General features: G+C 44.6%; 1 protein-coding gene across 2 annotated transcripts in view; it reads right to left on the bottom strand.

Annotated features, from left to right (window-relative positions):
• The window catches only part of tefu (Serine/threonine-protein kinase tefu), a 513,274-nt gene that overhangs the window by 419,913 nt on the left and 67,073 nt on the right, over positions 1 to 26,288 (bottom strand). For both annotated transcript variants that reach the window (XR_012895493.1, XM_075896220.1), the window contains exons 6-9: positions 13,220 to 13,379; positions 1,741 to 1,883; positions 1,558 to 1,686; positions 932 to 1,039 (exon numbers count right to left, since the gene is read on the bottom strand). Coding sequence is in view for 1 of the 2 variants with exons in the window: in XM_075896220.1 (XP_075752335.1) it covers positions 932 to 1,039; positions 1,558 to 1,686; positions 1,741 to 1,883; positions 13,220 to 13,379 (540 nt within the window). In the remaining variant the exon portion in view is untranslated. The remainder of the gene's footprint in view (positions 1 to 931; positions 1,040 to 1,557; positions 1,687 to 1,740; positions 1,884 to 13,219; positions 13,380 to 26,288) is intronic.

Genomic DNA, 26,288 nt, shown 5'->3' on the forward strand with positions numbered 1-26,288 from the left:
ACCTTCGGAAACCACCCCCACAGCCCGGTTGAAAATCGGCCCTCGTGTTTGCACGTCGCATTTCCCAAATAAGACACGAGAGCAAATCCTACCAAGCACATAAAAAATACTATGCAGCTCCCCAAAACCTGCGGACGCCGGCAAAAAAAACGTGCATTCTCTTGCGTACTATGCATGTGCACTGCCACCTCCGCGCATTTTTTGCTTATGCAGAGCAGAGATGGATACCCAACTAAAGCTGTCTATTGATAAGTCTGAAAACAGCTCTGAATTAGCGGTAGACTAACTAATGTAGTGCACTAACCTACATGACCAGTCTTTACCTGAAGGGTTCTTAAGCTGGGCTCTGTTATAGCAAGGGCTTCTGTAAGGAACTTTTAAGGTTCCCTGGATGGTCAGAATGAATGCGAACAACATGATTTTGTCTTTCCCCGTTAACTCACACCATTCAAAATAATTTAGAAGTAAAATCTTGCATTGCACATCATGCTCAACGGCGCCACTAGAGGTTCGCAAGTCACTCAAGCAAATATAGGCTTCTTTCTCTCTTTTGCCAGATGAAGCATCAGAATTGTACTGCCGTGGTAATAATACCCTTGATTCACCTTTCTGCCAATTACCATCAAAAAAGTAACTCAATATTTTTGACTGACCCCCAATAGTGATAGCGTAGTGTACCAACTGCTTCACACCTATGGCAAATCCTGTGCAGGACACACTGGACACTGTAAAATTATGGGCTTGGAGAGCATAGCAGCAATCAAGAAAAACAGACAAGCTAAATCTTATAATTTGAGAATGCCGAGAGCCAGCACATAACCCCTATGCTACATTACAGATAACCTAAGCACCTTGCTTTCAAATTTAGTTTTTTCATAGTATCTCCTTATCGAAACCTGTATGTGCAACCTTCTCAGGCAAGGTCACTTACATCTTGCAAGATGAGTAGCACTGGGTGAGAAAGCCCAGCAGCTTTTGAAGGCACGTGTGACTGGCACTTTCCGGGTACCTCCACAAGTAGCATGCAACAGTCTCCAGCCTGCACAAACAGAATTTCTTAACATCCCCTAAGGGCCCCCGCATCAGACACTATTGAAAGCACTACTGTAGAAGCATTTCTGTAGACATATCATTGTTTGTAGAAGCAATAATACTCAAGCTGTGTAAAATATGCAACGATGCACACAATTATTTCAATTTTGTTTTATTTTATTCTTCCTGGCAGGTCACACTTTGCATTACAACAGTGGCCACGTTACAATTGAGTGAATACGGTATATGCCAAGAGTTTTTTTCTCCACTTCGTCAGAACCACTTGTGTCTGAGGCCCCATAGAGCTCTATTTGCTTCATCACATGCCACATCTGTTTGTTCTTATCGATGGTTCATGTTCAGTTGGCTTTTTGAAGCGTCATGAATTTTACAGTTATAGGCATGCTTTCTTTTCTATATTTGTTTGTTCTTTTTCTAGTAACCAAAATATATGAAGATTTCTCCGGATTTAGTCATCTGCGATTATGTGTCGTCATCGGCACTTCCCAAACAATATCCACCCACCTGGGCACCACTTCTCGGCAGCCGAGCTTGGTGGCCAAGAGCGCAGCAACTGCAGTGTCCCATGTCTCCAGCTGGTGCAGTATCTCGGCAGCCAGCCACACTTGGGCACCCCTTATACGATCCTCCTGCCTGCAAGCGCATTCTTATGGAGACCACTGGACAAATCATCATGCGAGCACTCACTGGTTGAGCACAGAGACGGGCCGCTCCTGCAGCTGCTGCATCAGCAACTCGTGCCAATCTTCGAGCAGGCACTGCCACACGCCCTGGTCTGTGTCGCTCCTGTGTAGGCTCAGCTGCAGGGCAAGGAACTCCAGAGCCAACATCTGCACGCATTACAGCCATTGTGAAAGGCTCAATACATAACATATCCCAGTTATACCCCCCTCCCCAAACTAAGCCTAGGAAATGCCTAACCAAAAATTGCTCGCCTCTCTCACCAAACAAGTTCGCTAGTGGTGGTTTCCATGTCCGCAAACAGCCACACGGCTGACAAGTTTCTACCCATAAATATTGTAGAAATTGAGAGCACCCTCCCTTAGCATCTCATTCCTCAGCCATAGCGCTATGCTGGTTTTACGCAGCTCGGTCACCAAGAACCACCATTAATCGGCAACATAATGACGGTCACCACAACACCAGGCCTTATTTTTCAGCGCAAGCCATGCGTCTCGCACGCCAACTTCATGACATCTAGGCACCGCATGTTGCACATCGCGCTAGCACACTTCACTGACATGTCTTCCCTTTGTGCTGAAAGCACTCTTGAAATAAAATACCAACTGGCACTGCCTCGTTTTAGATGTCTGTGTACAGCGTTCTTGCTCTACTAGGTCGCACATTCGTGCCACTTCACGTCAGGTGTGCCCTGCAGGTTAAAAAATTAAGTTATTTTTGTTCCTTCCTTCTTCTCTCCCCCTAAGCTCACTTCTTTCTGGCGCTTGGTCCCCATGACAAGATTGCTCTTAGGCCTACAAAGAGAGGTTCATGCGCTGCCTTGCAGGTGACCTCTCGTTGGTGAGCTGAGCTGCTGCCTTCCCTTTGTGTAATAGCCGTAGTGCCGCCAGCAAGTGCACTCGGTCGGCTTTGCAGGGTTACCCTATATGACTCTCAATCCAGATATTGAACTGTGCTGCATCTTGGGTTAATAAACCCACGTTTGTTGACAAAAAGCCTTGAGTGCCTTTTCTGTGCTGTTTGAGTGTTGACAAACTCTACCGTTGCATCTCTGTTCATGGAGACTGTGGCACAACGTTGCATCCTTTCCTGATCGCGCTGGTAAGATAAGCTTCACGCAAACAATGATTGCTATAGTGCGAACTCGAGAAAAAGATCGAGAGATACACGAGGACGAGTGCTCGTCTCCGTGTGCCTCCTTTTTCTATCCCCCAGTTCACACTGCAGCAATCATCATGATCATCATCATCATTTATTGAACCCTTCAAGGCCCCTTGCGGGGTATTACATAAGGGGGAGGCAAAAACACAATTCAACAGATGCATGATTGTCAATGGTACAAAGCATAATCGAAAGTGAACTACATGATAAAAAAAACAATGTCAACAGAAGGAAATATATATATATACGTGGAAGAAAACGGCAACCATTGTAAATTAACTAACATATCAAGTGATTTGTGATTAGCTGTTTAAATTTTAAGGGGTTTTGTTCGTGCACTATGGATTCGGGCAGGTTATTCCAGTTTTCAATGGCAGTAGGTAAAAATGATTTATTGAAAGCGTTAGTTGAGCCATGTAAGCGCTGTAAACATAGGGAGTTAAAGAGGCGACGCGATGAACGGGCGGGAGGTAGAAGAACGGTATTGCGTTGCGATGGGAAATTATGGTATAGTTTGTACAGAAGGCAGAGCCGAGTGATTTTGCGGCGAATTTCTAGAGGAGGGAGGTTGAGGGATAGTTTGATACAGGTAATACTTAAGTGAGAACTGTATTGTGAGGTGATGAATCTGGCAGCGCGATTTTGAATTGCTTCTAATGCGTCAATCAGGTATTTTTGGTGAGGATTCGAAATAGCAGAAGCATATTCAAGTTTAGTACGCGTGAAGGTTTCATAAGCTAATTTGCGGACTTTCGGTGGGCCGGACGTAAGCGATCTTTTAATGTAGCCAAGTGATTTTGCTGAAGCGGTGACTAGTTGTTCTATGTGCTCGGACCATGTTAGTTTACTTGTTATTATTACGCCAAGATAACGATAGGAGTCGACCTGGGCTAAAGGTTGGAAGTTCACAGAATACTGGAAGGAAAAGTTAGTGCGCTTGCGTGAAACTTGCATGAATTTACATTTTTGTGTATTAAGCTGCATTAGCCACCACGAACACCAATTATGTATGTTAGACAAGTCATTCTGGAGTGTAATTTGGTCAGTGCAACATGAGATGCGACGGTAAAGCACACAATCGGCAAGGACGGAACATCGGTGGAGGGTTCATGCGTGAATATAGATGAAAAATGGGAATTCATGATTTCGGCGGAGTCAGTGGCGGAAATGGCCGAACCATCGGGATTAGTAAATGGCAAGTTTTGAGCAGCGCTGTTTTTAGGAGACAAATACTTCCAAAATTTTTGTGGGTTGTCGCGCGGGATGCCGAGGAGATCATGACCGAAGAATTCATGATATGGCCAAGCCATCGTTTTTCATGAAAACCTATCTCCACAATATGGAAAACAATTGAGAGACGCAAGCGCAAAATCATGTCATTTGTTCTGCAAGTATCGATTATAGTTCCAACTCTGCAAAAGATGTTCCCACATATCCCAAGTGAAAATTTCCTGCTAGTTTTCTACTGGGAGCTGCTGGTTTCTAGTGGAACCAGCAACTAATCTGCTGGTTTCCTGCTGGTGGTTCTGGTTTCAGCTCTGTGCTTACTGGTCTTCCTTCCAGTAGTTCCAGCAGGGTGCTTAATGGTTTTATACTGGTCTTAGCAGAGTGTTTACTGGTTTTCTGTGCTGGTTCCAGCAGGTTACTGCTTTTCTCCTGGGATGCTGCTGGAACCGGCAGCTAACTTGCTGGTTTTCAGTAGGCTTAACTCAGTTCCATCAGTGGAGACTAGGCTTGTACGAATAGTGAATTTTAGGTTCGAAGCGAATAACGATTTTGGTCAAATAACTTTGAATCGAGTTCGAATAGAATCTATGACATATAAGAAAAAGTAGGAATATTTATTATAACCTGACTAACCTGCACAATATTTTTTTAAATATAAGTAGGGGCTCTACGCAAATGTCATTTTTTTTTTTTCGTTCAAAGAAAGTTGGAACAACATTGAGTAGTAGTGGGATCTGAGTTTCGGTAGGATGCAAGTGATAACGTGTAAAATAGGTAACATTTAAAAATTTACTATACTTGGATTTTGTGAGCAGTCATAACAAGCTTTTAAGCTTAATAAAATGATAAATTTATTTTTATAACTAGCCCAGTATGAGCGGCGTTCCAAAGATTTCTCGCACGATGCTATTGCATTCTCTCTTCTCGTCCCGATGAAGGAGCTGGAAACTAAGCAGGGAGGGATGGCACGGGAAAAAAAAAATGTCACGTGCACCTCACGACCTAGAGCACTTTCTTTTATTTATTTATTTCTTTCGAAGACGCGGCCTTTCAGTGCGATCGTGCACGTACGCGTACACAAACGGCGGCCTCCCACAAATATTTGCCTCGCATGTTCTCGGTAGCCTTGACTACTGATCGGCAGCGTTTTACGACTATGCTCAAAAGGCGTTACAGGGCCCCTTTAAATTTGAAGACAAGCTTCGCGGTAGAGCCGATTTCCCCTGGGTAGGTGCTTTCATGGCTTAGCATTCCTACACTGCAGTGACACCACCTTTAAAAGCGGTTACATGCAGATTAATGTACCCCTATTTGTTCACTGCGAATACTTCTAAATTTTCCATAACTTAAATTCGAATCGAAGTGAACTCAAATACTCTGCAATTCATTCGAATATTCGAAGCATTCTAATATTCACACAAGCCTCGTGAATGCACAAGTGACAATATAGCATTTTAGCATTCATAATTAAGCCGTCAAGGTGATAGAGTGGGCTAATTGATTGTTGATAGCTGGCATTCATTTCTGTAGCACGAAAAATACAGGCAGAACAGCGCTGTCTTTCTCCACAATGTATCCGTGTCTATATTTATTTTATTCCTTTTTTTTCCGCAATATAAACGAACGCCAGTCATTATTAAAAACGATTTACAATGCTTGCCACAGGCTCTACATGGAGCACATTTTACCATGATGTCAAGTGCTCTGTATGGCTAATTTCCAAAATATGTACATTACTGGGAAGAAAACACACTTTTATTAGGCTTTTGAAAGCTCAAATAAGTGGGATACTGGATCCAGTGTTACATCACTGGCACACAAATATTGCTAATTTAAATGTCAAACTTAGATTTAATCATACTGAACAAACAAGTAGCTTAACACCATTGTGGTTTATTGCCCAAGGAAAAGAACGTTTTGTTTTGACCATTCACCAATCTCTGCCACAATCAGACGGTAGTGAGCTTGTTCTCATCTGCTACGACGCTGCTAAAAAGGCTAACGCGCACATATAGAACACCCCAATGCTACTTCTCGTATGGTGCCCAGCATAGACAAGCATTGAATTTGCTGTCATCCTCGTCGACTAGTCAATAGCATTAGTCTCGTATTCAATCTTGACGTTTTTTCAAACTAATACTGAATATTTACCTACTTAATAATACAGATACTACACAATAAAAAAGTTGTATTGTTTATTTACAGGTAAAAGCATAAGAAATCGTAGTCCAATATAATGTACTTTTAATTATCATGGCGCCTTAGAGACGTAGTTTAGTATAACACATGTTGTGCCCTTGTCGCGACTTGTCTTTGCATCTGTGTGTTTGGTGCATTAGTAGCAAGTTTCATCTGGAATATGCGTGACATTAACATGTAATAGTTTAACTTTGGGCCAGTTTCATCTGTGGAAAGGCTAACAAGTGAATATCACCCTACTTGAGCTGTCTTTGGTGCGTTGCTATGCGGCATCTTGATTTCCTGAGTGCCAATCGGCGCCCACCGCGTTTCTCAGCCCCCGATCTTCCATGCAGGTAAGTTGCATTTATTTATTTCAAATATAAAGTAAACTGTGCATATCCCAAATGTTTCTGTGCTTTATTAAGCTGCACTGTTGTTGTAGATTGGTGTTTGCAATGTTAATTAATGCGAGTATGCATGCCGGTCGGTGTAAGACATGTTCCTTTGTCTCCGTGTAATGAAGTGCTCTTCTAGTTTGCTGAGTGAACTAGTGTGCCGTAGAGATGCAAAAGTCAATTCACTTGATATGTATGTCCTCAGGCAAACTGCTTCCGATGAATGGGCATTAAGTAGCATTTTTTAAAGATTGATATCTGCAGTCACAATCTGCATGGACAATGAAATCTTTTATTTTGTTATAGATCACCTGCATCACTTGGCTGCCCTTGACAACAGAGACATCAGTGGTGTGGATCAAGGTCTCCTATGGATTTTCATCTGGAACAATTCAACTGAAGTTGGCGCTTACCTGAAGTTGGCAATCACCTTTTTGAAATGTAGGTTTTCAATAACATATAATTGATCAATGTTTGTAAGTTATGTGTCTATTTAACGGATTTTTGAAAAGCGGCACCTTCATAGAACTACATGCTCTTGAGGGGAACAAACTTGATCTGCAGCTACTGGTTACATCACCTACTGGGAATGGGCTAATAAACCAGCACCAGCAAGAAAATTTCACCTGGGTATCATGTGACAAAACAGAAACATTTGATTGGCTCTTTCACAACCACATTTATTCAAATCAATCACCGCTTATCGGCGCTCTGAATCCTTGTTCTTGGCATGCTGAATTTGTTTTGCGTGCACTTAGCACTTCCTAGTAGTTAGTTCAACCACCGATTTTCCAGAATCAGTTTGAATTTGCCCGATTCGGCAACATTGTGATTTTTGAGAGACCTTTTCGCGAACCAATGTGCATGTGTCATTGTGCAGATGCTCCTGGCTGACGAACTTAACAGAAATGTGTGCCGCCTGTGGTTAACTACAGACATCAAACTTCTGTAATTAAAATAACCTTAGCAATTCAAAGATCTAACTATGACATCAGTTTTGCAATATAACCGCGTTAAAGGGGTCATGACACCCAATTTTCAACCATAATCTGTATTGCGTAAGTAGACCCTTGTACGTTCACAGAAAAACTAGCAAAATTTCAGTGCATTTGGTCGTGCCGTTAATTTATAATCACATATTTTTATAAACGAGCGAGCAGCCTGAGAGTCGGGCAACACTTTCGTGCTCACCAGCCGTGAAGTCACGAGCCACTTTCTTGGCGAGCTGCTGCACGGTCTGCATACCCAAAGAAAATCGTGTTCCATAGTCAGCTGTGCTTGCAATCGAGCTTTTTCTGCGTTGTCCAACTTCCCATAGGAACTAAATGACTTGCAGCCGTTAAAACAATGACACCCTGTCACCCATGTAGCACTGGTATTTGAAGCAAACAATTTTTGTCAATCTGTCTGAGGCACACCGTGATCCGAGATGCACGCATGCCATTTGCCACTAAAGATAGATACCGTATTTACTCGCGTAATGAGCCCATATTTTTTTCAGAAAAGTTCAGGCCGATTTGGGGGGAAGGTTCATTACGAGAGAAAAGAAAGTCACATCAGTTATAACAGCAAAAATTTCGCATGCGGCTTTGCTTGTTTTGGCCCGTAAAGTATGCAACAAATCTTTTTTTGTAGCTTGAAGCTTTCTTTCTTTCGTCCCATAACGAAAGTGCACGGATCGAGGCTGGAGTGTCGTCCATCCGCTCGGCTCTAATGCTCCCGGGCATGCTTTTTGTAAGTAGCCGTGCAGATAACGTACCGTCCGAACGTACCCTGCAAAGCAGGTGTCCCAACTAAGTTCACAACAGCAAACCCGACAACAAAAACGCACCTTCGGATGGCGTTGCCCAAACATCGAGGTAGACATTTGCGGGTGCACAACGCGCCGTCGGCACGGTGGTTGCGGTTGAGCTTTCCATAGCCTCTGAGATGGCGAGTGAGCGGCGTGTTCCTACACCGCGTGCACGCCATTCTGAAGGCCACGCGCTTTGTTTTTGTGCCGCTGTGCTTGCGTGGCGCTATAAGCAAAGAGGTTTCTCCAGTATTTGACAGATGGCGCTTTGCCGTAAAAGGTATGACTCAAATTTTTGTTGACGTCGTCCGCGCTCACGCTGCTCGCAACTGTTTAGCACGGTTGCAATACTATGTTCTGACTTTTATTGCATTGGTATATTGTGATATATGGGCTTGATTTAACATTGTTTCGATCGTCAATGGCACTGCCTATCACTCCAAATCAAAATGAACAGATACATTGAAAAAAAGCTTTTTCATTTTTCAAGGACTAAGGCGGGGGGGGGGTGTTCATTATGCGAGTGGTTTCATTACGCAAGTAAATAGGACATTTATTGAAACTCTTTGCAGGCAGTGCCAAGATTACGTGTCGCACTTGCTATGTTTTACCGGAACCGAATACTATCGACAAGGTTTAAGCAAAGATTCGGCCAGAATGTATATTGTGAGTAACCCTAGTGCGACACTGTCAAGCCGTTCGGTTCGGCTATTTACATATGCTGCATGCAACAACCAATGAAAAAACAATGGTCCCAATGCACAGGATTGTTACGACCTCTTATTTATTATGTTCATCACCGAAAGTCGTGCATGCATGTATGCTAGCAAACAAAAATCTGCACGCTTTACCAATTCCACTGCACAAAGTAACACATGCTCACGAATGCAGCGTCGACAGACACTATACTCCAACCTCGCTTGTCAACCTGACACGCTTGAAATAATGCTACTTATCATTGCGGAAGACCCTTTGCAAGCCTAGGCCGTTGGCATTTGGGTTCGCTCCATCTTTGACACTTTCTTTACCGCTTGAGCTGGTGGCGATAGGGTTGAAGTCAAAATGCGCAGCGTACACGACATCGTCGCCGCTTCTGCTGCTTGATGAACCATGTGCTACCCGAATCATAAGGTGATGATGGGGCTGACAACATGGCGATGCTACTGGTAACACACCGGACCCCACTAGCACGCGTGGATCACAAGGCAAGCAACACTCCAGACACAAGGAAAGCACTGACCACGTGCAGTAAGTGCTGTTTGATACCAGACGAAGGACCTGCTCCTAACGGCTCGTAATGTCACACACATCATGGTAAAATGGCAGTTGCCGGCTGTGGACAAAGTTTAAAGCCAACAACTTGTATGGCTCCTTTTGGACTAAAATACCAGTCCAGTTTTCACACCACACAAGTACAAGCACATTTGACCCTCTACCCTTGTTTTTGGACAAAAACCGTCAATTGTTGGGTGGCCATGTCATGACCCCTTTAAGCCGTAATCATTGCCTGAAATTTACCCCAGGTATGCACTAGCGAGCAGTTGTTTGAAATCGGAGAAAGTTTATTTTACAAAAAATTATTGTATTTACTCCTGTATGGAACCCAACCCCCCTTTGGTCCTTGACAAAAATATCTATTCTTTAATGTATCTGTTCGTTTTATTTTGGTGTGATAGTTGGCCAATGCCGTTGACGATCAAACCAACGTTTAATAACACCAATGTAGAACCAAATAACAACGTATTAAAAGCCAAATATAGTTTAACAATCATGCTAAACAGATGCAAGCTGCGCGAGTACAGACGACGTCAACCAATATCTAAATGTCTCGTCTTTTGCAGCACAGCATCATCTGGCGAACGCAGAGGAAACCTCTTCGCTGATAGCACAAACAAAGCACCAAAGGGCAACTGCGCCCACTGCAATGACAACACGATGTGCTCCCCCCAACGTTTATGTGCCCGCCATCCCACATGCGTTTTTGTTATCGGGTTTGTTGAAGTGAACTTCGTGCTACGCCGGGCGCAATCTGCTGGTATGCTAGCTACATGGCCGGTCTTAATGTTGGCTGAGCACGTGCTGGAGCATAGAAACCGAGCAGGTGGATGTGCACTTTTGTTACTGGAGATAAACAAAAAAAGTTTTGGGCTACAAAAAAAAAAAAGGATCGTCACGTGTTTCATGGGCCAAAACAAGGAGTTTCCCCTTGTAGAAAGCAAAGTTCTCGAATAGAGGATTTATGGTCCTGTCACTTAATTGAAGGCCAGCAACAGTTGAACAGCGAGTTCCTTAATACTGTCATACCAAATTTTGTCGTTGTACCTCGCGCGTCTTTTTCTCCTGCGTAATAAACCCTACCCCAAATTGACATCAACTTTTCTGGAAAAGAAAAAAAGTGGATTCATTATGCGAGTAAATATGGTATTTGCGAAGGTCAGCCGCATGTATAACTCTGAACTTCACTAAACATAACTATAAACAGAACTAAACAGTTAATTAATTTTGTAGTGTGAAATCTTTTAAATACTTGCACGACGTCTTTATTATTAGCCAAATTACCTTTCTGTTTTCAAATGTTTAGTGTGATTGTTTTACCTTCATCAGTAATTCTGTGTTATTAATTTGTTTGTTATGTAGACAAAAATGTATGTCAACACTACCTTGCATATGGGCCCCTAGACACATTCAAGCTGCATTTTCGCCACTTTCACCAGGATGATCCCCAACAGCTACTGTTGGAAATAAAACTTATTGATGTAATAAGGCATGGCAGAAAATTAATATAACAACTAAGCATTACACAATGTGAATTGTGCAACAAGTGGTTTATTTAATGCTTCCACCACATTACTCTGTTACTCGGATCTTGCTGTCGCATGCCATGTTGTTTGCATCCCAATGCATTAGTGCGTTGGAGCGTCCTTTGCGCATGCTTCACTCAGGAGCGCGCTTGGTTGCGGCGAGCAGCCTATTCGTCTACCACAATGAAGATGAATTTCGTAAGCAACGTACGCAAGCCGGCTCACACGACACGGCGGCGGCAAACTTGCTAACGGCGGCATTATGCGCTTGTACCACCCTCACTCCGCCGAGCAGATATCTGCAGATGACTGTGATAAGGTTGCCAGCGATGAGTCAAAACGGCCCGCTCATCACCACCGATCACCTCGTCATGGCTCCTTTCTGATGCTTATCTGTTAAGGCACAACCGCAACTGCGCGGAAGTTGTTATCACTAATAGACTGGTCTCCCCTGTAACGGAAAGGCGGAAAACCTCCTGTGGCACATTATGGTGTCGTTTAGCTTAGCGTCACAGCAAACATTTATGCAATAAAAAGTTATCGCTTCTCAAAGTTATGGCTTCTTGCATTTGAAGGCATTGTTGGTTAATCCTTGGTGGTCGTAAATGTTAAGGACGGCGTCAGCAAAATTTTCTGTGCAAAAGCTGACTGCGAGATTTCATAATGCCTCCTATTTCTTTTTTTTCCCCCCTCACTTCCGTTCTGTCGGTGAAGAAACGCCTGGAAAGTGAGCGAACTGGCTCGCAGCACCCGAAATGTGCGCGCGGTGCTCACCGCAATCCATGATATCTTCGTCACAAGTAAAATGAAGCGGGGAACCCATGAGCGCATGCCTATCACATGCTTTAAACTGTCTGTTCAAATTTTTTTTTTTTCGCTTCGTATACACCATATTTTTACCGTGACGGTGTTAAGAAGTGTATGTTGTAAAAGTAGGAGACATTGAAAAATGTTCGCTGTTTGTGGACTGTTTCAAAAAGTAGCATAAGAAAATCTTGAGTGCACCGAAATATGGTCGTCATAACCCACAGATTGTATATCTGGGGTCGTTATAGGTTGGTGGTATGCTTTATAGCGGTTTGAGTGTAATGCCTTACGGATGTGTAGCGGGTAGCTCGCTTCTCCGAAAAATTATGAATAATAGCACAGAGGAAGCTTCCTTACTTGGCAAACATTATGGTGATTTATGGCGCAGAGAATGAAAAATTCACAGACTTAATTTTAGATGAACAGAGTTTAAAACAACACTCCTGAAGAAGTTTGAGCAGTGCGTCTCAATGTTGCCACTTATTCCAGTCGAAAAGAACCCAGCTTCTCGTGCCATGCACCATCTCTCGTTTTCCTCTTCCTCTAGCACGCTATGTTTACTGTTCTTAATTGAAGGTACCTTGCAAGTGCACTCATAGCAGCCCCAAAAGTCGCTTGAGTCTGCGCTTGAGTCTTATCGCTTGAGTCTGCGCAAAAGCTTCTGTTGGCAATGATTCAATGTTCGTAGTTCTTTTCTGTGTCGCTAGGGTTATGGGTTATATATGAAGTGCTGCTTCTGAAATAAAATTAGTTGCGAGTGTAGCGAGTGTCGTGTGTTCTTGTCCTCTTCGTCCCCGTGAAAATTGCGCTACTACACCATATGGTTAAATGGAGCCCCAAAAGAGTTTACAACAAAATTTAGAAAGGCCGCTCTTTCAGCTTTCATTGTGACTGTACTTCCCTGTGTCTGCACAGGCCAACAATTTTTCTTCCTTTTTTTTTAACCAACATGTTATCTGAACATTTTGGTAGTGTGTTAAATGTAACAATGGACCCGTTGACAACCATTTCTGCCGTATCAGGCTGAACGACAATAATGCAATGCCTAGACATGGCAAAAGTAAATTGTCTGTTCATTGATAGTGATGCGTAAATGAACTAGTAATGTTCACAAGGCTTACCTTGATCTGCAAAGAGTTCCAAGTGCAAAGACGCAGCAGGGTACGCATTAGGGGCTGCCCCAGGTCACAGAGCAGCCGACGTCTCCTGCCCCCGAGTCGACGGCCCACTTTGACCAAGATGGACAGCTGCAGAACCACTTGGCTGGCCGTACCAGTCTCCCTGCAATGCTCATTATTTCAGATTTCACGGGCCCAAAAAAATGTATCAATTAAACACAAGCAAATTATCAAAAGTATCAAAAAGATCAAAAATAAATGTTTTTTAAATCGGTACAATTTCATTTGATGAATATGTAAATCCTGTAATTATTTTGCATATGAGTAGTGTTAGAGCCTCATTGCCATACTGCTGCGATTTCATTCTCGATATGACTACCTCACCAGACTGCCGTATTTCCAACTTTCCCTTATTGCATACTGCCACCACCACCACCATGCGCACATGATGACAGTTCTTTCACAGATAAAATAGCTGGTAACAAATAGTTTGGGCATCATGGCGTAGCACGCGAGTTTTATACCGGCATGCCGACAGCAGCTGAAAGCTCTTCAACAGCTTCCACCACGTTTTCGAGTTTTGTGATACTGCACGTGCATTGCATCAAGTTGTAACGAAGCTCCTCAGTGCCGAATCCACATGTGGAGAAAACTGAGGTCGATTGAATAGCGATGCAAACACCACTGCCTCAAAGTGTGGGTATGGGCTAGTTGGTATTCCATTTTGAGAGTGATTAATGCAAGGGGAATATACGGGACAACAACGCCAATGAAGACAAGCACTGACTTCATTTTTCTCATTGTCCCATATCTTCCCTTTGTGCTGTAATCACTCTCGAAATGGAATACCAACCAACACTGCCTCGTTTTGGATGTCTATGTACACTGCTTTTGCTTTATTGCATCGCACATTCGCGGCACTTCATGTCAGGTGTGGTCTGATAATTGCCTGAAATAAATGATTTGCAGCCAAATCTGACCAAATTAACCACAGATTGGCACCATAAAAGGAATACTGAACAAAAATTGAAAAAACTGATGAAACTTCGAAATTCTACTCGGAATAAGCAACAGTTCTGATAAACAGTGTTAACCTCCTATATTTTTGAACAGTTGGCTGTATGTTTAATGATTTGTAAGCGCGCAGCAGCCGCACGTGAGCGGGAGTCGTGACGTCACGTTCACCGAGGCACAGACAGGGTGCACGAGTTCCCGTCCTCTTTCTTTTCTCCACCTCTCCTTTAATTCCAGTCCCCCTTCCAGAACGGCGCTGATGCTTTGCCTCAGCCGGGAACATTGTTGGCAACTGGTGCTGTTCATACCGTTTCTGGGAACCACAGGGGCAGATGAGCGAGTCGAGAGATGGAAGCGACAGCAGGTATTGTTGGCTTGCCCGTCTTAAGCGCGTTTGACGTATCCAAACGTCACCTCCTGTACTTCACGGCGTGCCCGCTACACGCAACAGTTTATGAAAAATGCATTAAATTCATTATTTTCCTGTAGCTTCTGCTTTGAATAAAGCTTGTCTCTATAGTTTCCAAAACCAAATCAATCAATTTCGTTGAAAACCTTCACCGCAAGAATTTTGTTCAGTATCCCTTCAAATTATGCATATGCTGGCCGAGACTGGAGAACATGTCTGAATTGTCCAATTTTCTGAATTAACCAGGGTCAAATTAACAAGATTTTATTGTAGTATAATGTGATACGGGTGCGATTGGTAATGAAATGTTTCGGTACAGGCCCCCCTCTCCCAATACAGTTAAACAGTAATATAACAAATTTCAATGATCGAAATTTAAGAACCATAATTCCTGGTGTATAAGACACACTTCCTTTTCTTAAATTTTCACTGTGCATCTCATACAAAGGTGCATCTTATGTGTGCAAATGTCATGCTATATTGAGCGACCATTGTGTCTATACAGTGAAACCTCGTTAAACCGTACCCGCGTAAAGAGTAGTTTCGTTTTAAAAGTAGTGAAGTCGAATCCCCGACTCAACGGCCATTGAACATAATGCATTTTGTATCTGCATAAGCCGTACCAGCTTATTGCGTATGTATCGGTTAATAAGTAGTTTTTCCAATTTTCGTTGCGCACTCGCCGTGGCATGTCGTCCCCCACTGGGCGTCCCGATAGAACAGCAAGCCCCAGAGATCGAAACACGCCTCGCTTCTTTGTGTTGATGATGATGGCTGGATGGATGGATGAATATGGCTGTACCATTTAGATCGGGCGGTGGCTAGCGCCACCAAGCCGTCATACTTAATGAACCAAAAACTAGATTTATTTTTTTTTTCTTTATATAGTGAGGTTGGGGATTAGTACTTTGCAGTGAAGGGTTTAATTTTCACTCGTGCCTTGACTTTAGCCACCAATCAGATAACCTCCTTCTAGTTATTTCTACCCGCTTAACGTCTATTTTGCCCTCCCTGTCCCTAAACCCTAGTGCTTTGAAAAACTCTGCGTCATCATCCTGAACTATAGGATGAAGCCCTTTACAGAACATTATCAAGTGTTCGGCAGTTTCTTCTTCCTCTCCACACGCACTGCATACCGTGTCTACTACCCCTTCGTATGTGGCCCGATAAGTCTTGGTTCACAATACTCTCACACTCGCCTCAAACACTAGAGAACTACCCCAGTATTATCATAGGTCCTTTCCTTGGCAATTTCCTGCTGCAAAGTTCAATAGATCTCTAGTGCAGACTTCTTAATCATGCCAATTCTCCACACATCGGTCTCCGCTTCCTTCACCTTCTTCTTAACCGATAATTTTTTTTGGTTTGGCCCCCTGCTGCTTTCCAAGTATTTAACAATAAATTTTCTGGTTCGCTTTCTCCATTTTGTATCGACATTCTTCATGCACAAGTAGCTGAATGCCTTCCTAGCCCAATGTTCCTCCCCCATTTCTCTCAATCGCTTCACAAATTTTACCTTGCTGCTAGCTTCTTTGCCCTCAAATGATGTCCATCCCATATCACATTGTACTCACTGATTTGGTGTATTCCTGTGAGCTCCTAAGGCAAGCCTACCTATTCCACGTTGCTTAATTTCTAATCTTGCTTGAACTTCTGATCTCATGCACAAGACCCCATTGCCAAACTTCAGACCAGGAACCATGACCCCTTTCCATATTCCTCTCACATTATACCTATTGTAATTCCACAGTGCCCTGTTTTTCATTACCGCTGCATTCTTGTTACCTTTAGTCGTCACGTATGTTTCGTGTTCCCTTAGGTACTCGGCCCCATTGCTTATCCATACGCCCAGATATTTGTATTTATCTGTTATCTCTAGCGTGACCTCCTGTATTCTAAACTCACTACCTTCATTGTCATTAAAAATGATGACTGCTGATTTTTCCTTACTGAATCTGAAATCTAACCTATCTCCCTCATTACCGCAGATGTCCAACAATCTCTGCAAATCTTCCTTGTTGTCGGCCATTAGCACTACATCATCTGCGCACATCAATGCTGGTAGTGCCTGTTCAATTAGTTTTCCTTGTTTGATGAAAGAGAGGTTGAAGCCAGGTCCACTTCCCTCTAATTTGACCTCTAATCCTTGTAGGTACATCATGAATAATAAGGGTGACAGGGGACACCCCTGCCTAAGCCCCCGTTTTACTTCTGCAGGCTTGGATACCTGTTTTTCCCACTTTATAATTACCTTGTTACCTTTATAGATATCCTTTAAAAGATTAGTGATTACATCTTCCACGCCTAGTGTGTCCAGTATTCGCCCCAATTCCTCTTGAACCACGCTATCGTACGCTCCCTTGATATCCAAAAATGCTAGGCACAGGGGCCTGTGTTCCTTTTCTGCTATTTCGATGCACTGCGTCAGTGAGAACAGATTGTCTTCCAACCTCCTGTGTTTCCGAAACCCATTCTGCAGTTCCCCCAGCCCCCCTCATCCTCTATCCATGCCTGCAGTCTTTCCTTTATAATATGCATCGCCAGCCTGTAGACCACTGGTGTCACTGTTATAGAACGGTAGTTGTTTATGTCAGCTTTGTCCCCCTTTCCTTTATAGATCATGCTCATCCTGCTAAGTTTCCATTCATTGGGAACTTCTCCATCAATTATTATTTTGTTCACTGCCTCTCTCAAAGCCTGCTTAGACTTCGGACCTAATGTCTTTATCAGCATAATTGGAATGCCATCTGGGCCTGTTGATGTACTACTAGAAACCCTCTTCTCCGCCCTTTCCCACTCTCATTGTGAAAATGGAGCCATTGCGCCACTTGATTCATCTTTGTCTATTGTGGTGCATAAAGCACTTCTTTGTTGAAATTTTTCTGACACCCTTGTTCTTATATATTCAATAGCTTCGTCCCCTTCTAGCCTAGCACCTTGAGCTGTAGTTATAAACCTCTGCTCTAGGCTCGTCTCATTTCTTAGAGAGTTTATATGGTTCCAAAATTTCGCAGCTGCCTTTCTATCTTTTTTATGTACTTCTGCCAGTCACTGAGCTCCCTTTCTTCTAATCTTTTCATTGATCAGAATGGATGCATCCCTTCTGCAGCTTAGAAAGATTTCCCATTTTCTTTCAACATCATCTGTCGGTTCACCCCGCTGCTTAGCATGTCTGTGTTCCCTAGAGGCTTCCCGACGTTCTGCTATGGCTCTCTTAACTTCCTCATCCCACCAGCTTTTGGGCTTGTGTCTTCTTTTCCGGGGTGACTTGCCACGTGCCTTAGCAAGCTCTAGCTCAAACAGTCTAATTAGATTCGTGTATGTCCACACTGTTTTATTATCCTCAGTGATTACTTTCTCAATTTGTTTAGTGGCTATTTCAATTTGCCTTTCTGGATAAAAATTTTCCTGTAGTTGCTCATCTTGTCTCCTTCCCACTTTCACTGCTCTTCCAAAACTTAGCTTGATAGGTTTGTGATCACTACCCAGACTTCTGGAGCCACCTTCATGTATGTGCATTCCCCTGAGCTTATCATACATCCTATGTGACATCAGGTGGCTGTGTTGGTGAGCGCCATCTCTTGGATTTTTCTGCAACAAGAAGCACTCGGCTAGCTAGGCTTCTGGTGTTATCCACGCGATGACGCTTTGCACAAACATGCAAAAACAGTGTGCTCTTGCTTTGCTTTCTTTGTTCCTTTGGTGCCGTGCATAGGTGTTCTCTGGTTGATCCGTGCCGTACAGCTTTCGCGTCGTTTTTCACGTGTTGTGTATGCGTGCTTGTGCTCCTTCGTACTTGCGTCATGCCGAAGCTGGGACAAAAGCATCCAGTGTTGAAAATAGAGGAGAAATTGGACATAACTCGTGCTATTGAAAGTGGCACGAAAAGATCGGCGCTGGCAAGCGAAAAGGACCTGCCGTTAACCACGGTGTGTGGAATTTCGAATTCCAGAGAGAAGTTGCTCGGCAGTGCTGCTGCAGCTGCGAAAAGGTGCCGGCTACGCGGTTCGGCGTTTTCGGATGTAGAGGAGGCGCTGGTGAAGTGGCTAAAAGCTGCACGGTCAAAAAATCTGCCTATCAGCGGGCCCCTGCTCGTGGAGAAGGCTTTGGTTTTTGCCTCGCAGCTCAACCATGACAACTTCGTGTGCAGCAATGACTGGCAGGCCAGATTTAAGGCGAGGCACGGCATTACCACGAGGACTGTTTTGGGAGAAGGTGCTGCTGCTGACGTGGATGGCGCGGAGCAGTGGCAAAATGGTCAGCTGAAGAACATCTTGGAAGACTACGCACCTGATGACATCTTTAATATGGATGAATCGGCGCTATTTTTTAAGCTGCTACCAGACAAAACGCTCGCGTTCAAAGGCGAGACGTGCACCAGCAGCAAGCATGCAAAAGACAGAATATCAGTGACGTTTTACGTAAACCTGACTGGAACCGACAAAACTCCGCTACTCGTGATTGGAAAGATGGCGAAGTCTAGATGTCTCAAAGGCGCCTGGTTGCCATCAGGGGTCATCTATCGCAGCAACACCAAAGCATGGATGACGGCAAAACTCTTCGAGGAGTACGTGCGACTCATCGATCGTCGTTTTGCGGCTAAGAACAGAAGAGTTGTTATTATTTTAGACAACGCTTCGGCGCACGCCGCCCTGGGCAACCCGACAGGTGTGAAGTTGGCGTTTCTGCCATCAAACACAACAGCGATTGCCCAGCCCTTGGACCAAGGCATCATTCGAGCTGTAAAACAGCTCTACAAGAATAATCTGTGGCGCAGATTTCTTCTCGCCATTGAATGTGGCAAATTATTCTCCTTCGACCTGATTGGCGCAATTCACCTGCTCGAATACTCGTGGCGGCAGGTTGAAGCAACGACAGTTCAAAATTGCTTCAAGCGTGCTGGCTTCAGTGTGTGCGCGGGCGACGCAGATGACGCCAGTGACACCATCGACCAGACTTCCGACATCGTAGACGAATCTTGCAGAACTCTGCTAGCTGAAGTGCTGGAGCGGCAGGGCGTTACGGAAGGCATATCCTTCCCCGACTTTAGAGACGCAGACAGCGATGTGCAGACATCTCTCTCCGGACATGTCCGACAAAGCTGTTGTTGCCTCGGTTGTCGAAGTGTCGCCAAATGATAGGGATGAGGACGACATGGAAAGCGACAACACTGGTGATCCAAGTCCGACAGTGGCCGAAGCTGCGCATTGCGTCAGCGTCATGCGGGTATTTGCCGAGAAGAGGGGGCTGGCGGAAAAGCTGGCTCACAGCATAAGTGAGTTTGAGGCCGCTGTTGTTGCTGCTAGGCCGCCGTGTCGTCAAATGAAAATTACAGACTTTGTCACGCGAAGTTAATAAATTACTGCACGTTTTTTGTTCTTTCATTGCACTCCCTGAAGGTTTCTTTTTTTATTTTTTTTGACAGGTAAGTGAGCGACCTGACGCTATTTCGGTTAAGCAGTACTACCGTTTAGTACGTACTTTTTCCGAGCTCCGGCCAACTACCGTTTAACGAGGTTTCACTGTACCATATTCATGAGTAAGATAAAACTGCACAAGACAGCATTCTTACAAAAATATTTGATCATGTTATAACAATGAAGCAACCGTGATCTCCGATGGTGGGTACTTGCTGTGCTGGTAAAGCAGCACAGCAAGTATCTTGTTTCAATTTGATTTTCCTAAAGCATTAAACCCACGGCACAGATGCAATAAATAACAAATCGCACCGCACTGGGTCCTAGTTGTATCCCTGAGGCTCAGGACTAATGATAAAGTTTGATTAACCAACTGCAAATTTTTTGTCATCCCTTTGTAGCAGCCACAATCTACCAGTTACGAAAACGATAGCACCACTTTGTTATCATCACCATCATTATTCGTTTCCACGAGAGACTTCTTGGCAATCCAGATCCAGCAGTTGTTGCAGTTTCTGGCTTCCCATTGCCACATGGCTTGTGGGGGTGCTAACAGCACCTGTAAAGTCATTTGCACCTCGTGGCGCACATGTGTTTCACGCATATGTCGCATTTAGGGTTCACAACTATCGAGCGGTTGGTGGCGTTGTGGTGGTGAGTGTTTGTTACCACCACCACCACTATCAGCATGGTTAGCGCAATAGCGCTGGCAGTGATGCCTGGCAGCAAGCCTGTGTGGTAGCACACGAGAAATGAGCAGAGTCTTCTTTTTTTTTTTTTTTTTGCGTGTGGCAGTGGAGCGGGCGGTCATCTTTCGCAGTGGGACCATGAGGACGGCACCGTGGGTCGTAGCTCGCGGGCCCTCGTGGTGAGTCGAGTATTGGCGGCTCCGCCTTGTGTTTGTTATGTTATTGAGTGTTGTAGAATATAGTGTCAGGTTGTTTTACCGTGTTGATCACAACTAATGCACTGTGATCCGGCTACGATATTGTCATTGAAAAAGCAATTAAATAAATGTGTGTTGTTTCGTGTGGGTGCGACCACATATGCTGTGTCCGTGTGTTCCAAGAATGTGTTGCCTCATTCCGAGACCCCACAAGATTTTTGTGAGCATGTGTTTCGGCAGTTTCGGTGTTCACCTTGCGGTGTGATCGTTGGTACACTCACTAGTTCGTTACGTGTTCCCGCTGAGCCTCGTACTGCCGTAGACAACGCCAGCAATGTGCTTCAAGGTGCTTACAATGCCGCATGGAAGAGTTACATACGTAGAGGCCGACAATGGAAAGCCAGCGATGCTGCCTACCGAGCAGCAAAGCTCTTGACAGTGCACAGGAGGATGTGACTTCGAGGGAAGTGCAATAAATAATGGTTTGCAGTGCCTTACATCAGCATTATTTATGAGTTTTATAGTGCTGCTTATGAATACTCAGTGCTATGTGGGACAGCACTTGGCAACGAATAAGCTCAAAGTGCGTGGCGGTGTTTTGTCGTGTTTAGCGGGTTATAAATAAATGTGTCTTATACAGAGGTATGTCTTATACATAATTTTTTTCCTGCTATAGTCATGAAAAGTAGGGGGCACATCTTATAAAAAGGTGCGACTTAAAATACTTGAACATATTGATACGCATAGAGTTGTAGTTGCAGACACCCTAAGGCAGGTTCGACACAAATGGTTCTGAGCCCAAGACACTTCCACTTCTTCTATGGCTAGAAGCATCTTCTAGTAGACACCGGCACCAACACCTACGAACTATGACTCCCGGCGGCAAAAGCACAGTCTCGGTGCAGATCAGTGAACGTAACATAGGGCTTTAGTTGGGAAACATGCAGGGTCTCAGTAGTTGGTGAAGTGGATGAAGGCTTGGGGGTTAATGGCAAGATCTCGTATGTAACTTCGGTAACTCGGCGAAGAACTCGGTAAGGCCCGACATAATGTGGCAGGAGATTTTCACTCAAACCAACGCGATGCAAAGGCAGCCATAGCAAGATCAGGGAGCCAGGGCTGAAACACGTCACGGCGGTAACAATCGTAATGGCGCTTTTGGTTGGCCTTAGATGCCAGGAGTCGATCATAAGCAACACGACGGGCCGTCGCCGCATGGACGATGGCGTCGTGAGCGTAGAATGTGGTTGAGTTTGCCTCAGAAGGAAGTAGTGAGCCGAGAGGCAAGGGCGGGTCGCGGCCATACAACAGATAAAACGGAGAATAACCAGTGATGTTGTGACGCGACGAATTATAGGAAAACATCACGAATGGTAACGTGCAGTCCCAATCCAAATGGTCCTCAGGCACGTACATGGATAACACGTGCATGAATGTACGGTTCAAGTGCTCCGTAAGTCCGTTTGTTTCCGGATGGTAAGCGGCGCTGAACTTGTAAGACGTTGCACAAGAGCGGAGAAGGTCATTGACAACTTTCGAAAGGAAACATCGACCTCGATCAGCCAGCAGCTGACGCCCAAGCACTATGGTGTAATATAACTTGATGGAGAAGAAAGTCAACGACATCGGTTGCACAGCTGGTAGGAAGGGCTCACGTAATGGCATAACGTGTCGTATAATAAGTCGCTACGGCCACCCACTTGTTGCCCGCTGACGACGTCGAGAAAGGACCACGGAGGTCCACGCCGACACGAAAAAGTGGTTCACTGGGGATAACTATGGGCTGAAGGTACCCAGCAAGAGAGGGAGAAGGCTTTTTGTGACATTGGCAGAGTTCGCAGGAAGCGACGTAGCGCCGAATCGAGCGGTATAGGCCAGGCGAGAAGAAACGTCTGCGCACACGATGGTAAGTTCGGTAAACACCCAAATGGTCAGCAGTGAGAGCATCGTCTAATTGCGAGAGGATGGTTGATCGCAAATGCTGAGAAACAACAAGAAGCAGTTCAGCACCATGTGGTGTCATATGGCGTCAATACAAAGTACCGTCATGCAGGACAAACATACGGAGGGAGCCGTCCTGTAATGTTGAAGTGAGGCGTTGTATAAGAGATCGCAAATATGGGTCGCGGCACTGCTCGTCGGTGACGTGTACGAAATCCCTGAGCGACAACACATAGGTATCTGAATCAGTTTTGGTGGTGTGAGGGGAGTTGATGGGATAACGGGAGAGGCAGTCGGCATCCTTGTGTGGCCATCAAGACTTGTAGGACAAAAAAATGTGTATTCTTGTAGGCGTAAAGCCCAGCGACCAAGGCGTCCCGTAGGATCTGTGAGTGAGGAGAGCCAACATATGGTTTGATGGTCTGTTACCATGGTGGAATGCCGTGCAAACAAATATGGGCGAAACTTGGCAATGGCCCAGACAAGGACTAGGCATTCACGTTCTGTGATCGAGTAATAGCGCTCCGAGGCTGAAAGAAGGCGGCTAGCATAAGTGATTACAGTATTGAGCTCTCCCTGTCTCTGAAACAAATTAGTGCCAATACCATGGCCACTTGCATACATACGGACTTCCGTGCAAGCAGATGAGTCAGAATGACCCAGAACGGGCGGATTCACAAGGCAACTCGTAAGCGTGGAAAATGCCTGAGCTTGTTCAGGTCCCCAACTAAAAGGGCTGTGCTTTTTAAGAATACCGGTGAGAGGACGAGCGATTTCGGCGAAGTTCTCAATAAATCATCTGAAATGGAAAAATAGCCCCAGGAAACTTCGGACAACAGATAGCGTACGAGGAGTTGGAAACTCGCGGACTGCACGTGTCGGGATCACGCTGTAGGCCAACACCTACGTAACGATATTTTAACACAGTGCACGACTACGCGGACACAAGACTTAAAAATATGGTACTTGAAGGGGCCCTCCAACACTGTTGAAGCACCTATTTTTTTATATGTGATTTGCGTAGTACAATAGCTGGAGATAATTTTAGCGTAGGTTTAAGAGCCAATATCAAATGATTTAGTATTTTAATCAAACAATAAGGTCACTACATCGCTACCGAACACATCACCACATAGTGGCACTCGCCAGAACTTTGTGCGCGGAAATGACTCCAGAATGTTGCCGCCATATGACTGGATAAACGTAACGCTAGAAGCAATCGTGGTGTAGGATGGAAACCGAGGCTGCTAATCCGTTTTATTTTTCTTCTCTGTGCTTTTTCATCGAACTCTGAACAGATGCGGCCACAACAAGAAAAGATCACTGCGACTACAAATCAGGTCAGAGACCCTGGCTGCCATTTTACCACTGGATTTTTGGCTTGCACAGGTTGGATGTACATAACGAAAGACCTCTTTCTCTTTCTTCCCTCTTCTTGCTTTTAGAAGTTTGCGAACTGTCTCTTTTCACACATGTGCTGCTGAAGGGGTGCAGTGCACCATTGTTGTTTATTGGGTGGCTTAAGAGTCAACAGTACTTCACTGTCCTGGTCGTTCCACAAGTTCCTTTCTCAGAATAACAGGTGGAAGTGACTCGGAATGTTGTAAAAAACAGAAGAAAATACCTCGCTTCGACACTCTTGCTCACGTTCTGGCAAGCCAGGCATCAGACACCACGTTTGTTACTGTGGCAACAAAGTCAACAATACATTGAAAGAAAAAGAACAAGCAACGATGGGGTGTGAGCTTACCCTACGTAGGCACTTCCAACTTTTTTCATTGGGGCAGCCTTCCAACATCATGGGCGAGTGAAATGTGGTCAAGTGACCCAGCGAAAATCGAGGTTAGAGTCAGCATTTTTTTCTAGTATTTTGCATTTTTCAAGTCGAATAACTTCAGACTGCAGGCCATTATCGCTGGCATTTTTGCTGAATTAGTCTGTCTGTACTTCAGTCTACACAACCCACAAATAAAACATGGGGGGTTGAGTAGAGTTGGAGGGCCTTTAAAGGGACTGCCTACCGCTCAGAAAACATTTTCTGATTGTAGCGCAAGCGAGAAGACCGTTCATCATATTGGTTGCGATGAGCATGCTTTTGTTCCATAAAAAAGGAATCATAATTTTAACTTGATGTTGAAAGTCAACAAAAAATGACCGCTAGCATTACCCAACAGCGATGTGGTCAATCTACTGATAGGACAAGAAATCCTCACAGGTAGACCTATTTCGCAAACAAACATGTATAATTTGAAATTGTATTTTATGCACTTAAGGCGCCAGAGACAAGTTTTTGTTTTTCTACTCTCACATGTTCAAATAGGCGCCCGGTGGTGTGTTCACTTGCCTGGATGCCTGCCTGCAAACGGCTGAAAAATGCAAGCACGGCTTCCGCCGATGCTCATAAGAACAACAAAAAGTGTGTACGTGCCTTAAACAACTACTCAGTTGTTTGTATTATTAATAAACAAAACTTGATAGAGCCTGCAAAAACCGCATGCGGTTTCAGTTTTCGACTTTCACAGGCAGTACAATTGTCATCGCCTCCATTGAACAGTGCAGTGGGCATTTATCTCACGGATGTAGGCAGACCCAACGCAGATAGAAAAATTCTGTTTAAAAAATTTTTACACACTTTCCAGGGAAACCGCTGCCAGGTTAGACACTTCAGATGGTATGCTTTCAATTGCGACACAAAACAGAAACACAGTGAAGGACGGTAGACAGTCCTTTAGCATTTTCTAACTTTGTGTATAGCAAACCATGTCTCCCTGACCTCAGTATATCAAGGGGCATGTAAGTTACCTTGATTAATGAAGTTTCACAGCTGCCTCAGAGGAAGACCAAAGGCAATAAAGTGAAACTTCTGCTGGTGTCGGTGGTAAAACAGTGCAGTCGCACGTTGTTCTTTCGAACATTCAACACTTGATTTGCATGATGAAACAGTCTACACAGCACTGCAACTAAAGCAGCAGCCACATGGTTGGCATGCACTTAATGACTAAGAGACTGTGATCTCTGTTAAGCCTCACTCCCCAGTCCCCGTGACTGCATACGTCCTACCACAACACCGTCCGCTCACACACTGCCCACACATGACCGTTGTCCGCTGTTTCCACCTCATTCAGGGGGCGCCGCATAACCTCCCATCAATACCGATGGATGTCCTCACACCTGTCCCCCCCTTGAAGCATGAAGCTCCCACCCTGCCGACCATGGCCGATAGTATTTGGCGAGTTGATCAGCATGGGCCTCTCCACAAGCTTTTCCAGTGTGCTGATGAGCAAGCTTAAAGGTATTGAGACCAAGACGTCTGTATATGTGGAATGGTCCATTTCACTTAGGTGCAAGCTTTGACAAGGTGCCCCTTGCAGCGTCACTGAGTATGTGGGTTTCACGCAGGACAAG

Source organism: Rhipicephalus microplus, chromosome 5 (assembly GCF_043290135.1).
Source record: "Rhipicephalus microplus isolate Deutch F79 chromosome 5, USDA_Rmic, whole genome shotgun sequence".
NCBI classification, from domain to species: domain Eukaryota; kingdom Metazoa; phylum Arthropoda; class Arachnida; order Ixodida; family Ixodidae; genus Rhipicephalus; species Rhipicephalus microplus.